At 60.0% G+C, this 25,953-nt stretch overlaps 1 protein-coding gene and 1 long non-coding RNA gene across 4 annotated transcripts in view; one reads left to right on the plus strand and one right to left on the minus strand.

Moving 5' to 3' along the window:
- ARHGAP42 (Rho GTPase activating protein 42) overlaps positions 1-22,154 on the plus strand; it is a 145,048-nt gene extending 122,894 nt beyond the window's left edge. For both annotated transcript variants that reach the window (XM_037504781.2, XM_054692970.1), the window contains 14 exons: positions 600-678; positions 1,808-1,847; positions 4,674-4,736; positions 5,171-5,245; positions 5,811-5,895; positions 6,359-6,417; positions 7,395-7,500; positions 8,533-8,692; positions 9,944-10,088; positions 10,783-11,163; positions 11,528-11,684; positions 13,288-13,350; positions 18,112-18,191; positions 18,471-22,154. In XM_037504781.2, coding sequence (XP_037360678.1) covers positions 600-678; positions 1,808-1,847; positions 4,674-4,736; positions 5,171-5,245; positions 5,811-5,895; positions 6,359-6,417; positions 7,395-7,500; positions 8,533-8,692; positions 9,944-10,088; positions 10,783-11,163; positions 11,528-11,684; positions 13,288-13,350; positions 18,112-18,191; positions 18,471-18,559 — 1,582 coding nt within the window. In that variant the 3' untranslated portion in view covers positions 18,560-22,154. The remainder of the gene's footprint in view (positions 1-599; positions 679-1,807; positions 1,848-4,673; positions 4,737-5,170; positions 5,246-5,810; positions 5,896-6,358; positions 6,418-7,394; positions 7,501-8,532; positions 8,693-9,943; positions 10,089-10,782; positions 11,164-11,527; positions 11,685-13,287; positions 13,351-18,111; positions 18,192-18,470) is intronic.
- On the minus strand, positions 12,933-14,770 carry LOC119240410 (uncharacterized). 2 transcript variants are annotated; one of them, XR_005124132.2, is made up of 4 exons: positions 14,042-14,770; positions 13,766-13,845; positions 13,281-13,373; positions 12,933-13,139 (listed from the first exon to the last, which is right to left on the minus strand). It is a non-coding gene; the product is annotated as an uncharacterized LOC119240410 (long non-coding RNA). The 2 variants fall into 2 exon arrangements; XR_005124131.2 differs by having other exon boundaries at positions 13,941-14,770.
- Positions 22,155-25,953: the final 3,799 nt, after the last annotated feature.

Raw genomic sequence — 25,953 nt, forward strand, 5'->3', positions numbered from 1 at the left:
CCGTGGCCTCTTCGGCCTTCAGGGGCTCGGGAGCCGGACGGCCTGGCTCCGCAGCTAGCACGTTTATCAGCTGGAGGGATCAGCTCTTGCCTTTGATTGTATTTTACATCAGGTGGAATCACGTTCTCAGGTTCCACCCTGCAGTCCGCGTGGGACGGTGTGAAAAGGTCGTGTCTGCACCTCTGCCCTGTCCCGTGACCCACTGTCCACCCACATCACTGCCAGGCTTCCCTGAGTAGGCCCTGTGTGTGTGCGCGTGTGTGTGTGCATGTGTGTGTGTGACAGGTACGGAAACTGTACCTCAGGGCGGAGCCCCTGTCCTTTGGGATCTGTAGCTGGCGTCGCATCCAAGTTATCAGTTGATGGGGAGTTGACCTGCCTTTGAAGATTTTATGTATCTTTTCCTTTAGATTTATTTTTGGGTGCCTGCTCTTTATAAGGTCTTTGAATAGAGCCGTTGTCACCTGTAGAGGTTTGTCACCTGTAGAGGTTCTCCGGAGCGCGCTGCGTGCTCCATGGAAAGGCTGTTGGTGCGCGTGTCGGTCTGTGGCCGGCGCGCCTGGCAGGAGCCTGTCTAAAGCATGACGCCTTCCGCACAGGCACGGCATCATCACGCTGCAGGCCTTCTCGGAAGCCAACCGCAAGCTCTGGCTGGAAGCCATGGACGGGAAGGAGCCGGTAAGAGGGGGCGCTGCGGGACGCGGCTCCCGTGCTCTGATCGCTGCTCGCCTCCGACTGCGTTTGCATGTTTGAGCAGGAGTGACGGTCCCGCAGTAGCCGATCTGGGAGGCTGTGCTGTTGTCCCGGGGTTCGCTCCCCCGCTGGACGGGACACCGGCTCTCTCACACCCAGGGCTGCCCTAAGACCCTCAACTCGCTCAGCGATGCGCCGAGCTAGGCGGGCGGCAGCACACCCCACCTCTCTGCGGGGCGGTGCTGTGCTTCCTGAGGAGCCGGTGGCTGCGGCTAAGAGCCAGCCCTGGACTGTGCCCAGGCCCCCCCCCCGCCCCCGAGGTGCCCTCGCAGGCGGAGGCCGCCTGTGGCCTGACATCCTCCCTCCACCAGAGCCCTGGTTTTCCAGCCCTGACTTTGAGGCCGGCTTGGTCACTCGCCCACGTCGTCAGGAGGGCCCTGAATGCGCAGTCGGGGATCGGTCTGTCCTCAGGGGGGACGCGGCATGGAGCAGAGCCGGGGTGGGGGAGGTCCCCTCACAGCTGTGACCTCGAGTGAAGGACGTGGCTGACAGGGTGTGGCCCTGGGTGCTGAGGCCTCGCCCGACCGCCCGTGTTTAGTGCGAGGAGAGCGGGAGTCGCGGGGAGGGCGCCAGAGAACTCTGACAGCAGCTCGAGGGAGCCCCATTCCACGTGGTCCAAGACATCTGGATGCTGCTTTATTAATAATATTTTTAACTTCATTGTATTTTACAAAAATGTCAAGCAATGATAGGTTAAGAATCTAAAACAGAGCAGCCTGGCTCTTCACCCCAGATCAGAGGCCACCCTGACCCGAGGGGGCGCGAAGACGGCTCGGGGAGGCGGCGGGTTGGTGTGGGGTGGGCTGAGATCTGAGGACAGACGGCGAGCAGGTGCTCTGAGGAAGGAGCCGCCGGGGCGGGATTCACACGGCCCTTCCTGGAGGGCCAGCAGGCACCTTGCTGTGGTGGCGCGAGATGGGGAGGCGCAGATCTCGCCCGGGGCGGGCCGGGAGCCGGGCCGCGACCTGCCTGTGCACCCCCACTCGCCCCGAGCCCCCGCCTCTGTGCTGGCGGGGACCGCAAGTAACTGGGGACGCCTTTTGTTCTTTTTTAGATTTACACCCTCCCTGCCATTATCAGCAAGAAAGAAGAAAGTAAGTGGTTTTAATGATTCTTTTAAATTTCATTACGGTGGTCATTGTGACCACAAAGGGACTCGTGATCGGAAGAGCTCCCGCTGGGCACGCCACGGGGCCCAACCGTGGACGTGGTGACGGGCAGGCCTGAAATCGTCAGCGGAGGCGGCTCTGCAGGGCCGTGGTGTGTGGTGAGAGCCGGGGCGGGCCGGAGCTGCCGGCCCCTGGGCTGACTTCTGGCTCCGTGGTGTTCGCCTCACTAACGGGCACCTTGTGCCCGAAAGACCCGACGCTGCCGAGACTTAGTTTGATTTTTTTATGGCAGTGGCGGGCATCTGCGCCGATTTATTACACTAAAAACACGAGCCCTTCGCGCTGGTCTTAGAAGACCGTGCCGAGAACGTAAGGGTAAGGACACGCCCCGACACGGAGGGCGGGTGGGGAACCTGTTTCCCCTAAAATCCTTAGCATCACGGCACTTTCAGTAAACCCAGCCGTGTGTTGCCAGCACATGCTGAGTCTCCGCTTCTCACCGCCCTCTGCTTTCTGTGCCTCGTTTTTGGCATTTCGCCAGGTACTGTCTGAGCAGGTGGCGTGCACTTAGAGTAGTCGGTGTGTTTGTTTCGAGGGCTATTATCTGTCTCCTTCTAAAGCAATCTCAAGTTTCTTTAACTTGATTTACTTTCTTTCATGGTGCTTAAAATCATTCTTTTTTTTTTAAGATTTATTTACTTGTGATTTACTTATGCATACAAGAGCTGGGGTGCAGGCCAGAGGTGCAGGGGGTGAGAGGATTCACCAGAGGAGACAGAGCGGGGAGCAGAACAGGCAGACTGACTGAAACCCACTGCTGAGGGGAGCAGCGGGTGAGACAGGAGAGGGCTGCTGCGCCCTGTGGGTGCTCCCTGGCTGGCTGGGGATCGAACTCATGCTGCAGAGGTTGCGGACAGCTTCACAGATTGTGCTGTCAGCCCCGCAGGTTACATCTGTGCGGACCCGCTGGGTTTTTAATTACTAGGAAATTGAAGGTACAAGGACTTTCACTTTGTTAGCTGAATGGAAGACTCTTCTTGTGCTTTTCCCCATGGCTGTTTGAATTCTGTGGAGATTAATAGCTTTCGTGCTGCTAAACTGCCTTATAGAAACTTTATTTGGGTGTCAATTAAAGCGCTAGCCCTGAATAGCTTCCGGGGGGGAGGTGTCAACACTGAGCTTTTGATTGACTAAGTTCCTGAGCTTTCTTCCTCTGCCTCTACTCCTGAAGGCCAAGTACTGCTCTGCGTGATTCCACAGGGCTCCTGGGCCCTCCAGTTGTCCGTCCTGTCCCCGGGTACAGGGCTGGGTGGGAGAGGAGCCGACAGGAGGAGCTCCTGGGTGGGAGAGGAGCCGACAGGAGGAGCTCCTGGGTGGGAGAGGAGCCGACAGGAGGAGCTCCTGGGTGGGAGAGGAGCCGACAGGAGGAGCTCCTGCTAGCTGCTGAGCTCTGGACCTTGGAGAAGCCACGGAGGACAAGCAGGCCAGCCAGCAGGAGTGGCAAGTAGCCGTCCTCCGTGCACCGCTTGGCTGCCTGCTCTAGCCCCAGCCAGTGCCCATGCGGCAGCCTCTTCTCAAGGGCCGAGGGCTGTTCTCGCTCAGCCCCTGCCGCGGGGCACCCCGTCCTCCTCTTGATCACTCCACTCGCCGAGCCCTCCCAAGCGGGACGCTGGCTGCAGGGACCGGGGCTGCTTCTCTTCACCTTCCTTCAAGGACTGTGTCCGCCGCCCTCCCTGGGCCCCCCTGCATCAGTCTCCAAACCTACAGAGACGTCCCGAACACCTGGCGAAGGCAGGCCAGGGGCTTGCTGTTTCATAGGATGAGGCCTTCGGGGGATGTGCGCTGCACATACTTGGAATTATTTCAAATGTGGTACAAAATGCAATGGAAAAAACTGGGCTACTCTGAGAACCGAGTTAGAACCTGGCTCTAGTTCTTATGAAAAAAGGCAAGTGAAGCTGTCAGCAACCTCGGGCATCAGCTCAGCAAAGCGCTTTCCCCGCCTCCTAACATGGTTTTGAGAATCCCCTGGGGCCGGGTATGTGAAGAGCTTTTGGACACAGTAAGGGCTTGTTCCAGTGGCATTTGCTTCTGTCACTCTGGGAAAACACCTGTTACTCGGGACGGTACTGGGATCACTGTAACCACGACTCTTGTGAGATATTTGTAAGCGTGAGACTGAGGGGCACGCAGGGCCCCCAAACTATTAAGGGGTGCATGCTTGAAAAGGGCCCAGCCACCCACATGTACGAAAGCAAAGAGCAGAATCTTACTGTGAAAGATTTTTAATAGACGTGGTGTGCAGAGAGAGGGTGGAAAGGATTTTAGATTCCCAGGAAAACTCCAAAATCACCACCCCCCACCCCGCCCGCCGCCTTGGGCACACACCCAGCCAAGGGCTTGGCCTGATGTCGGGGCTGAGGCCTGAAAGCTGCCGCAAGTCTAGGGCACCTTCTGGTGGGGACCCTCCCAGACGCCCAGGGCTCAGGAGTGGCGCCTCTGAGGGTGTCTGTGCACCCTCCGTGCCCCGCTGGGGTGTCTGCACCTTGCTCCGCTCCCAGCTGCAGCTCCCTGCTCAGGACTCCATGAGTGACCCAGGAATAGCCTCAGTGCGGGCAGGGAAGCCGGTGCTCGTGGGGATCCCCCCCCACCCGTGCCCAGACACGTGTGACACTCCCAAGGGAGTCCATGTGCTGGGACAGCACCGGTGGGTGTGAGCCGCTGCCCGGATTGCATGGAGGTGGGGCTGCCTGGGGAGCCACCGGCAAGGGGGGAGCCGGGGCCCCGCAGTGACCGCCCGTCCCCCTGCAGTGTACCTGAACGAGGCCGGCTTCAACTTCGTGAGGAAATGCATCCACGCGGTGGAGACGAGAGGTAGGCGCGGCCACGCGGCCCCACGTGGGCCCAGGCGCAGAGGAGCGTGGTCGAGTATCAAGGTGTGAGCTGTCATAAAAGGCTACATTTTATTTGTTTCTGCCCCGCCCAGCTGCATTTTAAGCTTCAGTTTACCAAAAACTGTACTAGAAGCCTCTGTGAGAAACGATGTCTCCGCACGACCCCTCAGACTGCTGCGGGGCTGGTTATTCTCTGCCCCTCCGGTGCTCCCGGGCCGTGGGGGGGCGGCGGGCCGGTGTGAAGCCCCGCAGAGCCCCGCAGAGCCCCGCAGGGCACCCCGGGAGTGCGTGTCCGCGGGCGTCGGGCGGGCCTGCCGCAGGGAGAGAAAACCGGGGCCCGGGCGGGCCTCCGTCTGGGCTCGGCGTCCTGCCCTTGAAGCTGCTCACGCCGCTCTGCGCCTCTGCTCCCCGCAGGCATCACCATCTTAGGCCTGTACCGCATCGGGGGTGTGAACTCCAAGGTCCAGAAGCTCATGAACACCACGTTTTGTAAGTCTGGGGTGGAGCCGGCGCCTTCGCTCAGGGTCGTCTTCTCGCAAATGACCCAAACCCGGGTTCCGGGGAGATACAGGCCGCGCCTGTCCACAATAAAACGTTATTTTCGAATAACGTCTAAGCCCCGCGCTGTGTGGGTGCAGGAGCTGCCGCGGGGGGCGGCCCTCGGCGACGCCGGCAGCGCCTCTTGCTGTCTCGGTCTCGGTGGCTGGAGGGACGGGCGTGCGGCTGAGCGCGCCCCGGGACCGGCCTCTGCGCTCCGCCCATCCGCGGGGCGGGGTGACGACAGGACCCGCTCTCACAGGACGGGGGCACCCGTAGTGACACCCCCTGTGGGTGCAGCGGCCCCTGCACCTGCACCCAATTCAGGGAGCCAGAAGCCGGGGCCCGGCAGACCCTGCACGCCAGGGCCGAGCGCGCGTCAGCCCTCCGTGTGCCCCCCACGCCCCGAGGGACAGCGCGCTCGCGCACACCCACACCCACCTGTGTCCGAGCCCGGCACGCGAAGTGTGAGCGATGGTTTGAATTCCACGTTTGAACAGCTTTTTCTTCTTTCCAGCTCCCAAATCCCCTCCCGACATCGACATCGACATCGAGCTGTGGGACAACAAGACCATAACGAGCGGCCTGAAAAACTACCTCCGGTGAGGCGGCCCCCGATTCCCCCCACCCCGCCCCGCGCCCTCCCCCGGCCGTGTCAGGGCCCGGCCAGGCCTCCCCCGCGCGGCCCGCTCTGCGGCCGGCGTCCTGGCTTCTCGCGCATGTTACCAACGCCAGACCCGCGTCGTCCCACACGACGGCGGGGTTGTCGTGAGCTTTTGAGGAGTGAGTTGGAACGGAGACTCGTCTCCTTGACTCGTCCCCCTCTGGGGGAACTTCGGCCCCGGCCCCGGCCTCACACGCTGGAAACCTGCCTCCCGGCGCCTGGACAGGGTCGGGCTCCAGCGCTAGAGGCACCCGAGTCTCCCGCCGGCGGGCGCCCCTCCCGGGCCCTCTCCCGCGGGTCCAGGCCCTCGCCCGCCCTCACAGCGGTGCAGGCGCTCCGGGGAATGCGAAGACACTGTTGCTCTGACTGTTGCTCTGAACGCGCCCCGCTCTCCGCTGCAGGTGCCTGGCGGAACCGCTGATGACGTACAAGTTACACAAAGATTTCATCATCGCCGTCAGTAAGTGCCTTCCCCTGCACACGTCGTGGGCGCGGCCGCGCGTGCTGTGTCTCGGCGGGACGCGGTGTAGACCGGCCGAGGTCTCCGTCTCCACGCCCCTGCAGCGTGGCAGTGCGGTTTATGCGTAAATGAGAGAGAAACTGCGGGGTGAGCCCGGGAGCGTTCCGTCACCGACGACCCGGCTGGCGGGACAGCGGGGGGTGACGAGAGCTGTGAGGAGCCCTGCTTTACTGGACGGGAGGCCGTCCGTTTCTCACAAAGCAACTTTTGGTTCCGCAGCTGAGACTGTGGGCCTGACCCTAAATCTGCAGCCGCACGTCCAGGGAGGCGGCGGGCAGCCTCACTCCAGCCCCCTGGCCATGGACTGTCCGTGCTCTGGGCACAGCCGGGCCTCGGCCGAGACTGTCCCTGCTGTCTTGTCACGTGCCCAGCGGCCGGGTCAGTCAGGCGCTTCCTCGGCTGCTTGCTGGAGGGCGGAGAGCTTGTGGGCGCAAGTGTCACACAGCTCTGTGACCGGCCCGTCAGCCCCGGCTGACAGAAGTGGGCATTTCCCCTTCAGACTGCCCCCGGTCAGCATGGGCTGCAGTCTGCTAGGCCTCTGTTTGCAAGCAGCCCTGACACCGGGAAAAGTAGCTCTGGGTCGTCCGAATCTGTCCAACGTGGCTGGCACCGCCTGCTTCCTCTGGTGTGTGTGGGGCAGTGTCTGGCGCGCTGGAGACAGGCTGCAGCAGCTGGTGGTTGTTGACGGGTCCCGAGCCCGGGTGCTGCTCCTGCAGCGGCTCCGCGGACCCGGAGTCTGGCATGGGGGTGCTGAGTGCGCGCGTCTGGACGGGAAGGAATTGGGCTTGTCTCACTTCCCTGGGGACGTGGCGACTGCCCCCTCCCCTAGGCCTGAGGGTGCCAGCAGCACTCACGCTGAGCAGCGCACACGCGCACGTCTGAGCGCTCACAGGCACCGCCTGCGCCTTCTGTTCCAGAGTCCGACGACCAGAACTACCGGGTGGAGGCCGTGCACGCGCTGGTGCACAAGCTGCCGGAGAGGAACCGGGAGATGCTGGACATCCTGATGAAGCACCTGGTCAAGTAATCCTCTCGCGCCCGCTCCGCTGCCGCCAGGGTTACGCTTGTGCCTGCCGTCCCGAGGGGCTGGGGGTGCTGTGGCGCTGTCGTGTGCCCCCAATACCTTTCAAGCAGGCGGCACCGCATGTGTCAGCCACGTGTGTGCGCCTGCATGGCTGATGCCATCACATAACTAGACCCTCTGCCCGCTAAGCCCACAGCCTCCCATGTCAGCTTAGGGACGGGCGAAGGAGTAGGTGGTTTCCCTCCAGGTGCTCTGTAAGCACGCGTCTGGCAGAGGGAAACAGGCGCCCGAAGGCCATGAAGGGGCTGGTGGCACCCAGCTTCCCGGTCAGATGGGCCCACGCCGGGTGCCTGCACACCTGCTCCCTGGTAGCGTCCAGTGTGCAGAGTCTGTCCTGTTTGGCCGTCTGCAAGGACATCGGGGATGAAACGCTTCTGATTCTGACCGGGGCCTTCTCAGCTCCCGTGGGCGAAGGGGAAGCAGCCGTGAACCAGGCTGATTCTCGTTTGAGCTAGAAGCGGCATGGATAATCCCAGATCCTTGAGTCCCTGTATCATTTCATTTTTGGCTCTGGAAGAGTGAGCATCGCTCACTCAGATACGAGCACAACCTCGCGTCGTGCTGCGGACGCCTGGCGGGGTAAGGTAGGGAAGGCGCGGCCACTGAGGTGAGGCTCCGCCTAAGTGTCTCCAGTTTCCAAATCAGGTGAGCGAGTGGGTGGTTTTGATCGTTCCTGGGATTACAGCGCCAAGGTCGGCCCCGGGCGGCCCCCGAGGCCACACATTCTCAAGTCAGCACGCAGGCTGCCGTCGCCCGGTCACTGCCGACTGGCGCAGGGCGGAGGTGAGGCGGCCGCTGCGTCCACGAAGTACCGCTCAGTGGCGCTAGTGAAGTGATGGACGGCCCCAGATGTGACCAGACCCACTCGGCCGCGACCTGCCCTGCGCGGCACAGCGCCGGGTCGGCACCCCTGCCCCTGTGCCGGCGCCGCCGACTCTGAGCGCCTGACGCGGCGCGCCTGTGCCCCGCAGGGTGTCGCTGCACAGCCAGCAGAACCTCATGACCGTCTCCAACCTCGGTGTCATCTTCGGCCCCACCCTCATGCGCGCCCAGGAGGAGACGGTGGCCGCCATGATGAATATCAAGTTTCAGAACATCGTGGTGGAGATTCTCATAGAACACTACGAAAAGGTAGGCCGCGCTTCCCGCACGCGGGGGTTCAAGCTCGCGTCTGACGGAGGCTCGCGTGCGCGGCACGGGCAGCATCGTGCGGGCCTCCGTCCTGGGACGCGTCCGTCTCGGCGCTTTCTTCCTCGGCGGGACCCTCCCTGGCTCAGGGTCTCAGTGCGTGCAGAGTGGACCGTGTCCTTCTGCATCGTTTACCTCCCAGGACCTTCTTTAGCACTGGTAGAGCCAGTTCTTGACTCCTGCTCAGAGAGTATTTCACAGTCACTTTACAGGTAAGTCTGGTTTCACCTTTGCGCTTGCTGAATTAAACTCTCAATTTTAAGGAAGAGAAAGATTCAGGGAACGGCTTGGCCGCGCTAGCTCTATCCAGTATGAGGTAAATCCTTCAAGACAGGGAAATCCGCCAGCGCCTCTGGCGTACTGGGACTTAGCATCATCCCCCTAGCTCCACCCGTGCTGCACATGGCGAAATTCCATCTCGGGTGGGCACCGTGTGCACGCACGCGACATCCCTCCCTCCTCGCGCCCGGTCACCGCACGCGTGGGGAACGGCAGAGTCAGAGCAAAGGAACAGGCCAACCCAGCCAAGCCTTGAACGCTGCCTGCAGACGGAGCGTGCCGGCGGTGGGGGGCGGGATGGGGGGTGGAGGGGTCTCGGTGGCGGACGACGGGCTTCGGGCTTTGGTGGGGAGGCGGTGTGGTCACGGCTGTCGAGGTCCACGCCTGCACCCCTGACTCACGCGCGACGGTGCACGTCAACACTGTCTCGATCTGTGTGTTTTAAAAACACACGCAGCCTTAGCGCAACTCCGGGCACAGGGGCCTGGGAAAGCCCAACGAGATGACCGAGCCCGTCCAGCGGTGCCCACTCGTGCTGCAAGAAGGGGGGCCCTGCGCGCCCCGTCCTTCCTAGCGTCTGGGGAAAGGCCCTCGGGCCCAGCTCAGGCCTGCGATGGCTCCTGCCGCGAGGCAGGCCCCGGCCGGGCCAGCGAGGCGCCCCGGGCTGAGGGGGCGGGTGTCACGCCAGGCAGAACCGGCGTCTCGTGCCGCAGACATCGCTCGTGTTCGAGAGGATCCATGAAATCACTGGGAAATGCGACCTTAACTGTTGCGCAGCGGGGGCGACTGGAAGGAAAACCCAGAGGAAAACCATTCCTCAGTGTGACCCGAAAACGAGCTGCGTTGATTCCCTGCACGGGCGCCGGCCCGGGGCTGGTCCACCCGCCCGCCGACCCGCGCCTTCCCTCCCTGCAGATCTTCCACACGGCGCCGGACCCCAGCATCCCCCTGCCGCAGCCGCAGCCGCGCTCCGGGTCCCGCAGGACGCGCGCCATCTGCCTCTCCACCGGCTCCAGGAAGCCCCGCGGGCGCTACACCCCGTGCCTGGCGGAGCCCGACAGTAAGTGCCGGCCCAGGGCGACCCGCCGGGCGCCTCTCACGTGTGGGCGCGGGCCCTGGGCCCGCCGGCGTCCCTCGTCCCGCCGGGAGCCGCGAGCTGCCTGGACGGCGCCGTCACCGCTACGGGGACCAGCTCTGCGGGGGCCGGCGCGGCTCCTGTCCCGGGCGCGCAGGTCTCTCCTCCCGGCACACGGACCCCAGGCAGCGCCGCGGGTTTGGAGTGTGGAGAGGAAAGAGAAAAAGACACGACCCAGGGGGCCTCACCCACCGCCATCCTGAGCCGCGTCCCAGAGGCGGCGGCGGGGGCCGGAGCCAGTCAGCCGGCCACGCTGAGCCCCGCCACCTGAATTTGATAGAAAACACCCAATTTTAATTCAAACTGGCTCCGTGTTGGCAGCTTTCCCGGGCCCGGCCTTTACAAACACGCCCGGCGCGCGCTTCTGACGCGGCCGCGCTCCTGGCGGGAACAGGCCGGCGGCCCTGGCGGGAGGCCCGGCCTGACGGTTCCCGGGCACTTTCCGTAGCATCCGAGAGCCTCATCCCTCTCGCCTGGGCTCCTGCTCGGCCCCAGGTTTTGTCAGGACTGGAGTCCGTCAGCGGGTGTCGCCTCGCGGGGGAGGTCAGCGGGCCTGGGGGAGGCGGGGGGGGGGCAGGTACGGTGTGGACAAGGCCCCGCTCTCTCCCGCGGCCCGCAGGTGACTCCTACAGCAGCAGCCCCGACAGCACGCCCATGGGGAGCGTCGAGTCGCTCTCGTCACACTCCTCCGAGCAGAACAGCACCACGAAGCCGGCCCCCGGCCAGCCCCGGGAGAAGTCCAGCGGGATCCCGTGGATCGCGGCCCCGTCGTCTGCCAACGGACAGAAAAGCCTGGGTCTCTGGACAACGAGTCCCGAGTCGAGTTCTAGAGAAGATGCGACCAAGACGGACGTGGAATCCGACGGCCAGAGCGTGGCCTCGGTCACCGGCCCGGGCGACGCCTCCCCGCCGGCAGACCTGGTCAAGAAGGGGCCTTACGGGCTGTCTGGCCTGAAGAGGAGCTCCGCCTCCTCCCTGCGCTCCATCCCCGCCGCGGAAGGTGAGCCGGGGCGGAGCTGCGCGGGCTGGGCCTGCCCGCCGGCCCATCAAGAGGGAGAGAGGAACGTGCAGCAGGGACGAGCAGCGCTGCCGCCTTTGCTCCCCCCGAGCTGGGCCTTTTCAAGCTCCCGTGGGCTGCGACGTTTTCCCCAGGCCCTCCCGCCTCCGCGAGGTGCTGTTTCACGGCGGCCGTGGATTGTGGTCGCCCTGCGCGACGGGTCCCTGTGCTCAGGGACGTTCTGTGCCTTCTCATTGTGCTCACAGAGAAACGCTTGCTTTTGTCCCGCGCGTGCTCTGTGTCACCGCGTTCCTGCTGCTGCTTCTGTCTAATAGCACCAGCCTGTCTTCTTGGCCTTTCTTTTCAGGAAACAAGAGCTACAGTGGATCCATTCAAAGCTTAACGTCGATCGGCTCCAAAGAGACGCCCAAAGCCCCACCCAACCCAGACCTGCCTCCAAAGGTGGGCAGGCGGCCGAGGACGGACGCCGCCTCCAGTAACGGCTACCAGCGGCCTGGCTCTGTGTAAGTGACTGTGTCTGCTGTCTCCCGGGGCGCACAGGGTGGGTCAGTGCGAAAGAACCCTCAGGCAGCCCAAGGCTAAATGCAGGTGCAGAGTGAGGCCAGAGCCCGTCTGGAGACTGCGCACGCCGCCGCCGGGGTGCCCGAGAAGCAGAGCATGCTAGGAGTATGGTGTGGTTCAAGGACGTGAGCATGTTCTAGCAGAGCTGGGCTTTGAGGCCAAGAAACTTCCCCGAAGGCCTAGCTGCGCCTCTCAGAGCAGGCTGCCGTGCCAGGCAGGGCCTGTGGGAAATACAGGTGGTCTCCAGCCTGCAGGGCTGTGGGCTCCCCCCACTCCCGCCCACCCCAAGGACTCAGAAGCCCCAGGGAACAAGCAGCAGGAAGGTGAGGTCTTCTCATCAAGAGCTGGGAGACATGGAGAGGAAGTGGGAAGCTGGACTAAGAAAATGCAGAGAGGGAGGCTCGCTCTCCCCGGCGGGCCATGGAGCCAATGCCACCTGAGCCTCCCCCCAGGCATCTTCTGGATGCTCTTCTGGGGCGTGAGTCCTCCCGGGAGCAGGAACCAGCGTGAGAAAACGACTCCGCATGTAATGACCAGTGCACGTGCGCCAGCTCCCGTCAGCGCGGGGCCGGGCTCTGACAGGGACCGCGTCTCCGTCCCACAGGCGCCGGGGGCTCTGGCGGCCCTGACAGGTTCACTGCTCAGGGCAGGCCCAGCGGGACACCAAGCCACAGAAACAGCGTCTAAAACTCACTTATTCACTCCTCCCTTTGGCAAGAGCCTTCTGGCTCCAGGCAGTGTTCACCCCGCATTCTCCTTCCCGGGAAGAAAGCCGCGCCGGACAGCGGCAGGTGCACCTGTAGCCTGTCCGCTCTCAAGCCAGGATAGTTCTAGCTACTGAGGGAGGTGAGGACAACAGCCCCGGGCCTTGAGAGGAGGAGCCGAGTGTTCTAGCAAAGGGTCTGGCTCCGGGGGGGGGGGGGGGGGGGAATATCTCAAAATTTTAAGATCTAGTTTAGAACATTTTTCAAGGAATCTGATTTCTTTGCTAGTAAATATACTCTCCTAATTACTCAGGGTGCTTCAGTTTTCTTTTTTTTTTTTTCTACCCAAGTCTCCCCTCTTCAGCGGAGCATGCCCTCCCCCGTGATCTGAAAACAAGGTTGGGTGCAGAGTCACTCACTGCTAGATTCTTAGTTTGAGCTTCACTTTACAGAAACTGCTCAAAAGTAGAAACACAGATAAGCGAGTTTAGAATCGCCTTTGTTTATTGGCATGAGCGGCAATTCTTCGGGCTCCACAAGCGCAGGAATGCCGCTGCCGCTGGGAGCAGAGTGGGGAGGAGAAGGCCCTTTACGACCAGCTGCTCCCAGTTCTCCGAGACAGGTGGAGGCCGGCAAGCTCCCCGGAGCGCCGGGGCCGTGCTGGGAGCTGGAACAAGAGCTAAAGATCTTTTCCTGGTGAAAAGTTAAAAACAAAATTCAGGTCACGTTCCGGGGACAGTCTAACTCTTCGCTTTGGCTGCGTTTACCTGGTAACACCGAGTTTCACTTTGAGCTGGGTTTTATCGATTTAACGAAGCTGCATTTAAAACTTACTTTGCAGGGTGGCGGCAAAAGCACAACTGTTTGAAAGCGTCGGTTCACTCAAGCCAGCTGCTTCTGGGCGGTAAGTTCTCAGAGCCCTTAAACCTGGTTAAAAACACAGCCGTGGAAGGGCCTCCCCTGTGGCCTAGGGGCTAAGGCTCAGCGCTGCCAGCCACAGCAGCCTGAGTTCGATGCCCCGGCCAGGGAGCTGACCCCGAGACAGGGCGGCGGGCCTCTCTGCCTTGCCCGCAGCGCCACCCAGGGGTGCTTGTCTACTCCCCTCCCTTTCCCGCTTCCCCCCTCCCTTTCCCGCTTCCCCCCCTCCCTTTCCCGCTTCCCCCCCTCCCCTTTCCCGCTCCCCCTCCCTCCACCAAAGGTGTTGAGGGGCGCTGCCCTAGCCAGACCTCCCTGATGATGAGGGCCACAGCAGGCAGCGCTCACCACCCCCCACCATGGGAAGCAACTGACACCAGAACAATCTTGTCAAACTGTCCTACCCTTTGGTCAACGATGACATGCTTAGTTGTTGAAAGAACATATAAATCTTGATTTTTTGACATCCCCCTTCAGGCTGTACCTAAAGCATGTGAGGGCAAGATAGGATCGATAACTGGACATACCGCTCTTACTAGAAGGTCAATAAAAATTCTATGGCTGTCTCTGTGGACTTACTCCAGCCAGCAATGGCCCCTCACAGTTTCCTCCACAACGCCTAGCGGGGGTGGGGGGTGCTCAGAGTGCGTTGCGCCCCCAGAGTACTTGCTTGGGCTCACCGTGCAAGACCTCGCCTTCCTTCTTCTATTGGTGCCCGTGAGTAAGGGGATTCCTGGTGCCCGAGACGCTGGTCTCTGGCCGGCCTGTTGCGGCCGCGTTGCGCCACCAGATGGAGCCTTTTACCAGGGGACACTGAGCTGTCAGTTGCGAGAATACGGTGGGAGTGACGTTCCACAGCCAGCCTCCACAGTTCTACTGTTCCACACTCGACACTCGTGTGTTGTGGATACTCGCAATCAACCCTTGCTGACCTCCTGCATGCCCGACCCCAGGAACGCTCCCCCTCGGCTGTGGGCGGCAAGGGGACATGCACATTTGGTTAATTTGGCTCAAGGAGAGAACGGGGGGATTGCAGGGCCAGTCAGGGAGCAGCGGGGGGAGCAGTCCACCCCCAGGGTGGGAAGGGAGAGACTTTAAAAAAGGCAGCTCCTTGGCGACAGCGTCCCACCCGCCGAGACTGTGGAGAGAGTGATGATGTGACTTCCGGCGTCCGCTTGGGAGGACACGGCAAAGGCAGGCACGGGCCCAGCAGTGGGGAGCCTGGGAGTGCGGACAGGCCCTCAGGACGCGTGGCAGGGCCTCTCAACTGCCCGCCCAGCGGTCACGCTGCCTGGGGAGGGTGCTCCGTGTGGAATGGCTAAGGGTCAGGCCAGGAGGCGGCGGTGGTCACCAGCAGAACCTACAAAAGAAGAGAGGCAGAGGGCTCTGGTTTCAGCCCAAGACAATGACGAGCCCTGCCATGTGCCGCAGACCCAACCAAAGTATCTGATCAAGGCCTGGAAAATGCTTTTTCTTATAAGCCTCCCCCAAGTGATTCTTACGTACAAAAAAAGTTTGAGAACCGCTTAAGAAAATGCCCCGGTGCCTGCCGTGTCCTCAGGAGCTGCTGTTCATTGCAGCCGTTTCCTTGATGCCTTGCGCCTCCAGCCCAGGCGCTCACGCTTGGCAGAAACTCACTGAGCGCAGTTCAGGCAAACTGCAGCAGCCCCTCCAGGTTCAACTGACGAATGCGTGAGAATGAAGAGAACGGAGCCCCGGTCGCCCGTAAGCCAGCAAGCATCTCCACTGTCCGCTTTCCAGGCACTCTGTGTGTAGTTACAAGCCACGGGAGCAAAGCGCAGCACAGTAGCTCGTCCAGCGACTGGTGCAAGCGACTGTCAGTCACCGGGAAGCCAGGGCTCGGCACCGCCCGCCAGGCTCCCCTTCCCCGGGAGCACCTTTAAAGATTTTAAAAAATGTTGGCGACGTCTACAGGCCTTTTGTTCAAGTGATACTTACCGTGTTAGAAATTTAAACTGAGAATTTGCATTTGAGAATCGCTTTGCATTTCTGCAGCTCCCCGTCAGGCGCTGCTCCCGAGCTGGGGCTCCGCGGTCCTGCCTGCCCCCACCCTAGAAACACAGGAAACCAGGAAGCTGGTTCGCCGGAATGTTCCTACACCGCTGGCCAGCCCGGGAGATGCTCAGACACGTGGAGACACCGCCCCTTCCTCCCTTCGCTGTCAGGGAGTTGCCATCTGCCCGCCTTTCACCGAAGTCCTTTTCACTCCACAAGCTCCAGTGGGGATTTTTCGGCACTGAGGGACTGAAGCCACAAACACCCAGTGTTTGGTCACAGAATCCGAAGAACAAGTAGCCAATGTTAAGAACCCTCCCGCCAGCGACCCGGGAGCAAATGCAGTGTCCCGTGTACACTGTCAGGCCGCCAGGGGACTGGCCAAGGACAAACCTGTGTGAAATTCCTGCTCCCACCTGGCCCGTGCGCTCTGCTCCAGCAGCCCTTGTCAGAGCCGGGCACGTTACTGAACTGGTGTGACTCACCTGTCAAGCCATCTATTGCTTTCAGCTTTTCTATAGGTTGAAGTGGCCTTCTAGAAAGCATGTCTGCTTTGACTGGGTGAGTGATGTCTCCCTCACGATGTGGACAAGTACTGGCACATTCGCACACTGACCTCCGGAAGCCTCTGGAAGGGCCCGCATCTGCGTGGGTGGTGTCGGAGCCAGGCCCGGGGCCTGGAACGGACTGTCCTCCAGGTGACGAGGGCCGGCAGCTCTCAGGAAGGGTGTCGTCATCTACCTCTCATGTAGGAAGCAAGGTTTTCAAAATTCTTTTCAAAGGCTATTAAAATCTTCTGGAGAGAAAATTCAATAGGTAAGAGTATTCTTCTCACATCCTCTTCAGCACACCAAGGCAGCGTTAGCCCCTGGAGAGAAGATTTCACTGCCATAGACGTCTGCACTAAATTGTCAGCGCGCTCGGCCCGTAGCACCTGCGGTTACGTGTCTCAGCAGAAGAAAACTGTACCTGTCTAGTCACAACCACAGAGAACTGAAAAGCCTATGCTGTGTATTTCTGACACACCGATGATGTAATTATTCTGCACGCCTCCCCCTGCATACCGAGTTTACTCAAAGGAAAACTCCAGCCTGAAATATTAAAAGAACCTCAGTGGCATCTTCAAGTGTAATTTCAAAAACCGCCTGACGGCAAGGGCTAGGCGTCTCTTGATGACTCAGGCCGGGAAGGCAGTGCTGACTGGAGAAACAGAACACTTGGTCTCAAAAATCTTACAGAAATCTCTAGAGAAATGCTTATGCAACCTTCAGTTAGCGCAAATGACTAGCCGTGACTAACGACGTACAGGAAGACACAGTGCGAGGTAAGTCTGACCTTCCCCGGTGTGCAGAACTTGGTGGCGCCCTCGGCCCAGTGCCCGCCCGGCGGGCTGCTGTGCACCCACACGCCCCGAGCAGCACGCAGCCGGCCCTCCCGGCGCCTCCCGTGCTCTGCTCTTTCTCGTGCTGGGTCACGGGGAGGCGAAACAGGTCCCCTACGAGCTTCCTCAGTCTGCCTGAGACTCGCCTCAAATGAAAGATGGGGCAGGGCGGGAATGACCATCCCTGCGAGCTCGCCCTCCTCAGCGCACCCTCGGGGCTCCCAGGGCATTCTGGAACTGCAGAGGGAGGCAGTGCAGGGGCTGGTGCTGATCTGCAGCTCACACGTCCGGGCCTGGGGGAGGAGCAGGAAGGTGCCCCGACTGTCGAGTAGAAACACGGCTCAGCGCGTTTCCCCTTCTCCCCTCAGTTTCAGTGAGTAGTTACTAGCACGGACTGGGCGTTGTTCAGGGAGGTTACGGCTTGTCTGGGGGAGAAACACCATCGCAGAGCAGCAGTTACAAAGGCAGCGGGAGGAAGGCTCTGCTGTTTGTTCCGGCTCGTGGTCAGGAAGGCCCTGGCTTTTGTTGGTTCAGGACATTTACGATGAACTTCTGGAAAGAGGAAGATGCAGATGTCTCACGCAAGGACCCCCCTCTCCTGGAGGCGAGAAAGGGCCCCCCTGACAGGAGAGGGGAGCAGAGGCAGGTACACAGGAAGCCAGCAGAAGCCGGCGCTGGCTGCCAGCGGCGGGAGCCAGAGAGGGCTAGGGCTGGCGGGCTCGCCACGGCCATCGCGTGGCCACCACCTTCTCACACTGCCGTCGGGCTGCTCTGCAGGCCAGCAGGGGGCCTGGAGGACCCGAAGGGTAGAAGCCAGGCAGCGCGCCTCTCCAGCAGGGCTGTGACTGAAGAGAACCAGCCACAATCTCCCAAGACAACTGGATGGTCGCCGAGGAGACCTGACCGACAGGGACGTGACTGGCGGCCTCATGAGGGCCTTTTCATGTTGGCTGAAGTGCTGTTAAGCAAAGCGTGGCTGAAATTAAAATTCTGGCTTCTATTAAAAAGCAGAGCCTGATTTCCCATTTGGTGACAGATTCCCATTCAGGAGACGCCCTCCGTCTGTCCGTGTGGCCTCCGGGCAGCGAGACGGGCTGTTTGCCACAGGTGCCACTTCCCCTGCGGCCCTTACCGTCCGGGGCTGCTCTTCAATAAAATGAAAGTCATGACACACACAATGGAAAGTAGTGGCGACATTCCAGCCAACAGCAGCATCCCTCAGACCCAGGGCGGCTGCCCGGGCGGCTGGTGCGGCGGGCTCTTGAGAAACGCCCGCGCGCGCGGACGACTACGGTTAAGACCGCGGTGAGTGTACGTGTCCTCAAGCTGACCAAAACGTCTCTCCTCTTTCAGCCAAGCCAAGGCCATGTACTCCTGCAAAGCGGAGCACAGCCACGAGCTCTCCTTCCCGCAGGGGGCCGTGTTTTCTAACGGTGAGTGGACGGTCCCCTCCGCTGGCGTCACGGTCCCTGGGAGGCCGCGGGGCTGGCGCAGAGCAGGAGGCTGAGGGAGGCGCCCGAGACGTGTCGCGCCGGGCCCCGCCCGCGTAGCCGCTATCCGGAACACAGCGAGCACCGGGGTCCACCCGGGCCCGTCCTCTCACCGAGGAGGGCACATGACTGCGGTGGCACCGGCCGGGATGGCCGCGATCGCCTGAGTGTGCGCGTGGCCGTCGCCGTCTAAAGCTAACGTTTTTTTGTTTCTTTGGCCAGTGTACCCATCGGTGGAGCCAGGATGGCTGAAGGCAACCTATGAAGGCAAAACAGGACTAGTCCCAGAAAACTACGTCGTCTTCCTCTAACGCCACTCAGCGGACGGCAGTATCTTCATGGTATCCATGGTGACATAATAAGTGCTACGGCTTTATCTGACACAGACAGGGGATCAGCCCACTAAATGGAAACAGTGCATTCCCATCGAGGTCTATACCAGCAGCCTGTGTAGCTCCCAATCCTGGAGAATTGAAAAGCACAAAATTCTAAGTTGTTCGCCATTTTGACTGTGCTGGGTTCTTATTTAAAAATCCCGCGCGTCTGTGCTGTGACAGTCTCCCCTCTCAGGCCCGAAGGCGCTACCCCAGCTCTGCCCGTCACTGTCTGACGCCCTGAGGAACCTTGAAGTCATTCCTTGATGTAATTTAAATTGTGCATTTTTTTTCTTGAAAATATTCTGCTTTTATACGTGATTGTTTTGCTGGTCCTAAGCATTTCAAGATTTCTCTTCAACTTTATCTGTATTTGGTTACTGAGGAGATAATGTTCAGAAGAGTAACGCGTGAGGTGGCTGTGAAGGGCCCCGGCAGAGGCGCACCGACCCTCCCGTCACGGCCGCCGGCCCCAGGTGCCGCCCCTGCCCCGCCAGCCCCGCGGGTCTGCGCCTCTGCTGGGCCCCGCTGCAGGGCGGCTGGGGAACGGGCAGGCCGGACGCGCTGCATCACTCACGCTGCTCCAACTTCTCGAAGCCTGTTTAAAACTGTACGTGTTCTCAGCGGGGAGCGCTGGGGCCCACGGTCCTGTTCGCCGCAGCGGCAAGGCGCGGACACTGTCACGGGGCTGTAGGGACGGACAGGGCGCGCGGCCCCCGGCTCCTGCAGGACAGGCGGGACCCATGGCGGGTGCGGCCCCGCCGCCTCACGCCCTCCGGCGCTGGCTTCTGAGGAATCCTACAAGGGGTGAGCGTGTTTCCCGGCACGAGTCCGGCGGCACGGCCTTCTCACGTCGGCGCCGAGCTGAAACAGAATCTACACAGAAGGCCGGGCTGGGCTCCGGGGAAGCATCGGATCCGCTGATTTCCTGTCCTGCCATTCGATTTCCAGCCTTGCCCGGGAATCCCAGGGACCTGAGAAGGTGCAGAAATAGGTCCTCGCGTCTCTACCATCGACCTCTGTCGCGCCTCCACCGCTGCTCCTGTTCCAGGAGTCCTGCCCGCGCCTCTGCGGGAGACGAAAGCCTTGGTACAAGCGCCGAGAGGCCGGTCGCCGGCCCCCACGCTCCAGGGCCTGAGACGCCAGCGGCAGGCCCGTGCTCAGTCTCTCCCCCGCCCCCCGCACCCCCCCAAGTTCCCGTTTCCAGAGCAACACACCCCTAGGCCTTGGAAACACGCTGTCACAGTTACCGCAGGGGGCCGCGCTTCCCAGGGAAGAGCACGGCGCGGGCGGGCGGCAGGGCCGGGGCTGGGGGCACCAGCGCTTCTCGCCCCCCAGAGCCCAGGGTGACAGCAAGAGCGGCGCTGCCTCCTCAGGACCCTCTGCTGGAACAGAAGGTCGTCTCCCCGTGTACCAGCCCCTGCCTACACCGCACCCACCTCTCTGGCATCCTAACCTCTTAAGGCAAATTAAATTTTCTTTCAAAGGCCATCTTGACTCCAGACAAGATTCAGACTCCTACTTCACCTGCTGCTGCACAAAGAAATCTCAACCTCGTTGTTTTTTTTTTTAAGCACAGAGTGTTCCCGCCGCCGGGTGTCTGTGAGCTGCGAGCCGGTCCCCGCGCCCCAGGAGGAACGGCGGCCCTCGCGTGGGACACGGCGCAGGCCCGCCCCCGTCCTCCTGGCCCGATGCCCGGCGGCCCTGCGGGGTCCCTTTCTCGAAACACGCTGTAAAAGACCTTGTCCTTGGTGCGCCTGAGGTTCAAAGCTTGCAGGGACGGGGCGAGGAAGCTCTCTTCACGCCGTGGCAGCGGCGCGTGGAGGAGCCGCAGCCTCCCTGGCCCGAGAAGCCGCCTGCCGAGCACGAGCGCCAGCTGCTCTCCTGTGTGCGCCCCGAGGCCACTGAAACCAGCCCCTGCAGCCTGTTTCCTAGAAATGGCTCAACAATGAAAGGGCTCGCCTTGAGGCCTCTGGCAGGATGCGTGCGGCTGGCTGCCCTGTTCAGGGTCCTGTGGGAGTCTCCGGGCTTCTCAGCCCGGCTCTCCCAGGGAGAGTGGGGGAAACTGCACCTCACAACCCCCAGCTAGCCAGGCTCCCCAGTAAGAGAAGTAAAAACGCACCAGATGACGTATCTGGCAGGCTTCCAGGACGCCGCTGTACGGGTGGCAGAGCCGGCACCGCAGTGCTGTGGCAAGAACCCCCTGCAGACCCCTCGCTCCAGCCTCTCTACAGGCCCGTGCCCGAGTGAAAGGGCATCCCTGGCACGGTCAGAGACACCTGCACAGCCTCGATCTCCACCCCGGGTCGTGCACACAGGATGACTTAATCAGTGCTCAGACCCGCGGCCTGACGTTCCTGACCGTGTTAGCAGCAGACCACAGGCTTTGCTCCTTGGCTTTACCACACAGCGTGATCCGCAGCTGTTGCTCTGACCGCTGCGCCCTAACATCACTGGCGAGCACGCCCAGCCCTCTCCCTGCGACGAGAAAAGCAGCCCATTTAGCTTTACCTCCTACCTTTCTGGGGTCCCTCCCAAAGTCCACACACCTCTGCGGAGCGAACAGTCTCAAAGACCCACTGTCAGGTCACCAGCGACTAGTCTCACCCTGAGCACATTATCCACCCCCCGGATCTCCCGCCTCATGTACAGACCCCACTCGCAGTAACTCGGGGCCTCAGGCTTACGAGCGGCACGAACTCCCAGAGCATCAGATCAACGCGCGGGACTTCTCGGGTCCTGTGCGAGCAGCTGCGTCACTCTGAAATGCCCTCACGTGCACGTGCTGCACACTCACGCCCATGGCAGGAAGCCGGCGCACTCGCTCTGGACAGTGGCTGGAGGCGGTTGCAGAGTTAGGGGCCCAGCAGTTATCCCTTCTCCCCATTACTCATGAGACGACCCCAGCTCACGGCTGCACATTTCTGGCACTCCTGGGCGAATGGCGGCTCTGCGCCCCGACAGGGAAGGGGCACACGCAGACAGGGCGGGCAGAGGAGGGCCCCGGGCCTGCGCCCTCCCAGCTCACGAGAGGGTCTGTGGCTCCTAGTGCCTCACCACCCCTGCCTCACGGACGGCACTGCCCACGCGTGACTGATTCTTGAATTCCAAGGTAGCACCACATTCTGAGCTCTGAGCAGAACTTTTACTAATAAATAGGGAGTTTGGCAGGGAAGACTTGACTGCTTTTTGTTTCTTTAATTCAGAATTCTATTTATATACTGCTAAGATTTGTAAGGTACTATAGTTTATATAAAAGTTGAATATTTAGATGTTATATTTCAGTACCAGGAGTTTCTTTGCAGCCATTAACATGACAAAGTAATAAATATGAAAATGATCGTCAGTAAATTATATTGAATTCTCTGTCTATTTGGTAGTGTTTCTGTATTTATCTGCACTTTGTGTATATATACACAGGCGTACCCCAGCATGTAAATAACCTCATGTTACTTCTAATTCAATTTGCCACAATATCGTTAATGTATGTTTACACTGTACTTTAAATTACTTTTAAAAATAAACTACTTAAGCACATTTTGTCTTAGATTCATAAAGAAAAAAAGCAAAGTTTCAAGTACTGGAAGCATGACCTGGGGAATGGCTGAGCTGCACATGGCAGCGGCATTGGCAACCACCTCCTGAGACATCCAAGAGTCACTCCTGCCGCTTCCTACCAGCAGGGGAGGCCACAGGCAGCACCCATGGGCTGCAGGGAGGGCCTCAAGGAGGGCCACAGGCAAACACCTCCGGGTGTTTCCTAGTTTCATGACCCTTTTGATCACTTTGACTTCTGACTAAATTTTGCTTCTCTACATCAGAAAAGAATTGTGCATTTGTTCTGCTACTAGAGTATAGCAGATCCTCTGGCAAAGACACAGACAGACTCGTGGGCTTCATTACCTGGTCTGCAACGGGAGGGCAGCCTTCTTCACAGACAAGGAGCATCAGAAATTCATGACACATAAAGATTCATGTGGTGGTGGTTCAGGGTAATTCGGCAGGTAGGAACGTCAGGTGAGGCCACTGGGGTCGGCACCATCTAAGAACGCTGCGTAAAAGGCATAGACCTACATGGATGCTGTTGCGACTGGTAAGTTGGCCAAATAGTCCCATGGCTAAGACTGGAATGATGTGAGCAACAAAGTAAGTAGCAGTGTAGGTTAAACCCTCAGACCCACCCTAAAGATACTTTGGGTTTGGTTCCAGACCATAGCAATGAAATGAGTCACATAAAGAAGTTATTTTGGGGACCTCCCTGGTGGCACAAGGAGTTAAGCCCAGCACTATGAAGCTGTCCTCAGCCACTGCAGTACGAGTTCAATCCCCAGCCGGCCAGGAGATACCCACATGGTGCAGCAGACCTCTCCTGTCTCGCCCACTGCTCCCCTCAGCAGGTCAGGGGCTGGGGTGAGCTGCCTCTTCCAGGTCCTCATCCTTCCACCTAACACAGGACAGAGCACTGTCCCAGCGGCCACCATTCAGGAGAGAGCTGGACCTGGTCTTTGTTCTCGAGGGATGCATGGCCACTGGGGAGACAAGACACCGGGCTGAAAGCCACACACACGAGCTAAGGGCAACTGAGGCAAAGTGTGCGAGGAGCACGCACCACCGCAGAGTTCAGTAGGGAGCAGAAAGGGTTAGCCGCAGAGGGGACGGTCCTCATTTGTCTGGAGGGCAGACAGTCTCAGGAACGAAAGCCTAGAGACTCGGGGCAGAGTGAGGTTCCCGGGCTGGGGGATGCGGCCGGTGAGGCCGGGCGCTGAGAGCTGTGACGACGCACAGGACGGGCCAACGCGCGCTGGCCCTCTGAGGCGCCTCGCAGGAGAGCGCGGCATCCGCTCTACCTGGGGGAGACTGGCGGAGGGCCCTGCAGAGCAAGGCTGGGGAGGCGACATTGCATCAACCCCGGTGAAGACAAACGAGCAGAACAAGGAAATGACTCACTGCAGAGGTCGCGGTGACATGCCATGACCCCTGTTTCCAGTAATTAAGGGGATTCAAATGTGGCTCAGCTCCCTGTGGGCTGCACAGCAAGGATGGCAATGAAGGCAAAGTTATCAGGGGTGACAAGGCGGGCACAGGCAGGGCACGGCGGGGCTGGGGTGGCCCAGCCAGTCCTGTTCTGGCGGAGTCCCACAGGGCTTTAGAGAGGGACCGCTGACACTCCCCAGCATCGGGGCCTTTAACTTGGTCTCCAGGAAGGCCTGGGGTGCGGGACTCGAGTCTCCCAGGGTGTCCGTCCAGTCAGTGCGTGCACATTTACCCGAGGAGGAAGGTCCACTGACAGGACTAAACCCCCAAGAATTTCACTCCTGTGCTGGACCCCAGGGCCTCTACACAGAGCACAGAGCGCCCCAAGACTGCTGAGCACAGAGCAGCTCACAGCGGCGGCTGGACGGCTCCGGCAGGGGCAGCCCCGTGAGAGGTGACAGTGGAGGTTCACCTGAGACACCCTGATATCGGGCTGAGGAAGGAGCAGACCCGCTCAAGGCCGCTGCCGCCTGCCCAGCCCTTCGGGGAGGGAGCGTGGGCAGCCAGGGCCCAGGGGAGGAGGGACACCAGACTGCAGTCTTCAACCTGGGGCTGGGGGGACCTAGAAACTGCTTCCTGCTCTGGGAGATCCAAGTGCCAGGGAGGAATCTTCTGGCCTTTGCAGAACAAAAGGCGGCTGCCCCACACAGCCCCCTCTATCCCAACCCCCCCCACTGGGGTTTTTCTGGGAGTCCCATCTGGGCTGTGCCCAAGACAGTGTGAGTGGCGGGAAGCACAAAGCTCTGGGCTGCAGCAAGTAAAGTAAGGGGGAGAGGGGCTTCTCCCAGCCTCTGCTGCTGCTCACGGCCCCCCTACTGCAGACCCCACTGCTGGATAGAACGCCTTAGTAACTAGTCAAAGGTGATTCATGACTCAAGAGCTCCACACAGAACTCTGAGGATCACACCAGCAGACAGAAAAAGCGGCTACCGCTCCAAGGAAGCAGGGACTCAGACCCACCCCAGGGACTGACAGCTTACAGGAGAGAGTGTGGCTACTACAGAAGGATGCCAGAAGCTGGGTGTGACCAAGCTGGTTGCCTGCAGCTGACCTGTGGGGCAGAGACACTAGCAGGAGGGGAGGCTGGTGGGCAGGACCACTGAGGACCACCCAGGAGAGCGCCGTGGGCTGCCTCCATCTGACCTGCTTCCTGTCCTCCTCCCCTCAACTGACCAAGCCTAAGGCTGCAGGGAGGCCAGGATGCGCATGTCCTGACCTGGCCTGTCAGAAAGCAGGACCGAGGAGGGTCTCTGCAGCTTAAGGCAGCCGACTGGTAAGGGGCACATCTGTAATGACTGTTGGCCTCAGATCAACAAAGCCGTGTAGCACCAGCACGGGATGGAACAAATACTAGATCTCTACGACTCAATTACAAACCAGATAAAATTTCGATCTTCACTACTCACATCAGAATTGCATGGGGAATTTTTGCAAATACAAAATAATGAAATGATTGGTATATGCCTTGCATAAAAGAAAATACAACTATTTTCATTTCAGAAAGTAGAACTATATACCTAGAAAACCAAGGCACTCTACCCAAAACAACCTGTTAGCATTGCTAAGAGAATCTGTTAAGGTATTTGGAGATAAGGGAATATACACGTAAGATTTTCTGTCCTATTCTGGAAATCACATGTGACAGAAGAGTGTAAAATGCACACACATATTTTAAGAAAGTTAAAGGAACTTTATGGAGAGAAATCCAACATTTTATGGAAGTTGAAACAAGTGTTAAATAGAAAAGTCCTAACTGCTAGGATGTTGCGAATTAGCATTTTAGGCGCAGCAGAACTCTCCTGTCTCCCCGCCGCTCCCCTCAGCAGTGGACTTCGGGCAATCCACCTGTTCTGCTCCCCGCTCTGTCTCTGGTGAGTCCTCTCACTCCCCGCACCTCTGGCCTGCACCCCAGCTCTTGTATGTATAAATAAATAAATCTTAAAACTTAAATTTTTACCCAATATCCAGCAACTCAAATCCTCAGGTTGAAGACCGACCTAGTCGCTGTCAGGGCTTTCAGACCATGAAACTCGGTCACTGAAATCTTACTGTCTTACTATTTTGATACCAATGTCTGGGTTTCTTTGGTTGGTAAAATTTTGTTACTCTGCAGATCATCTCGGGAAAGGGCGCATCCCTGCTGCCTCTCCACTGCAGCAGGGCTGCCACACGCAGGCAGGCTGGAAACGGCTCCTGAAATCCGCAGTCGGCCTCTGGTGGGCGGCTCTGAAGAGCCGCGTCTCCCACAGTGTGGAGCTGTTTGTTCCTGAGTGAGCTGCAGCAGGTCTGGGGAGACA

This window comes from Talpa occidentalis, unplaced genomic scaffold (genome assembly GCF_014898055.3).
Source record: "Talpa occidentalis isolate TD23 unplaced genomic scaffold, MPIMG_talOcc4v2.1 talOcc4.12, whole genome shotgun sequence".
NCBI classification, from domain to species: Eukaryota; Metazoa; Chordata; class Mammalia; order Eulipotyphla; family Talpidae; genus Talpa; species Talpa occidentalis.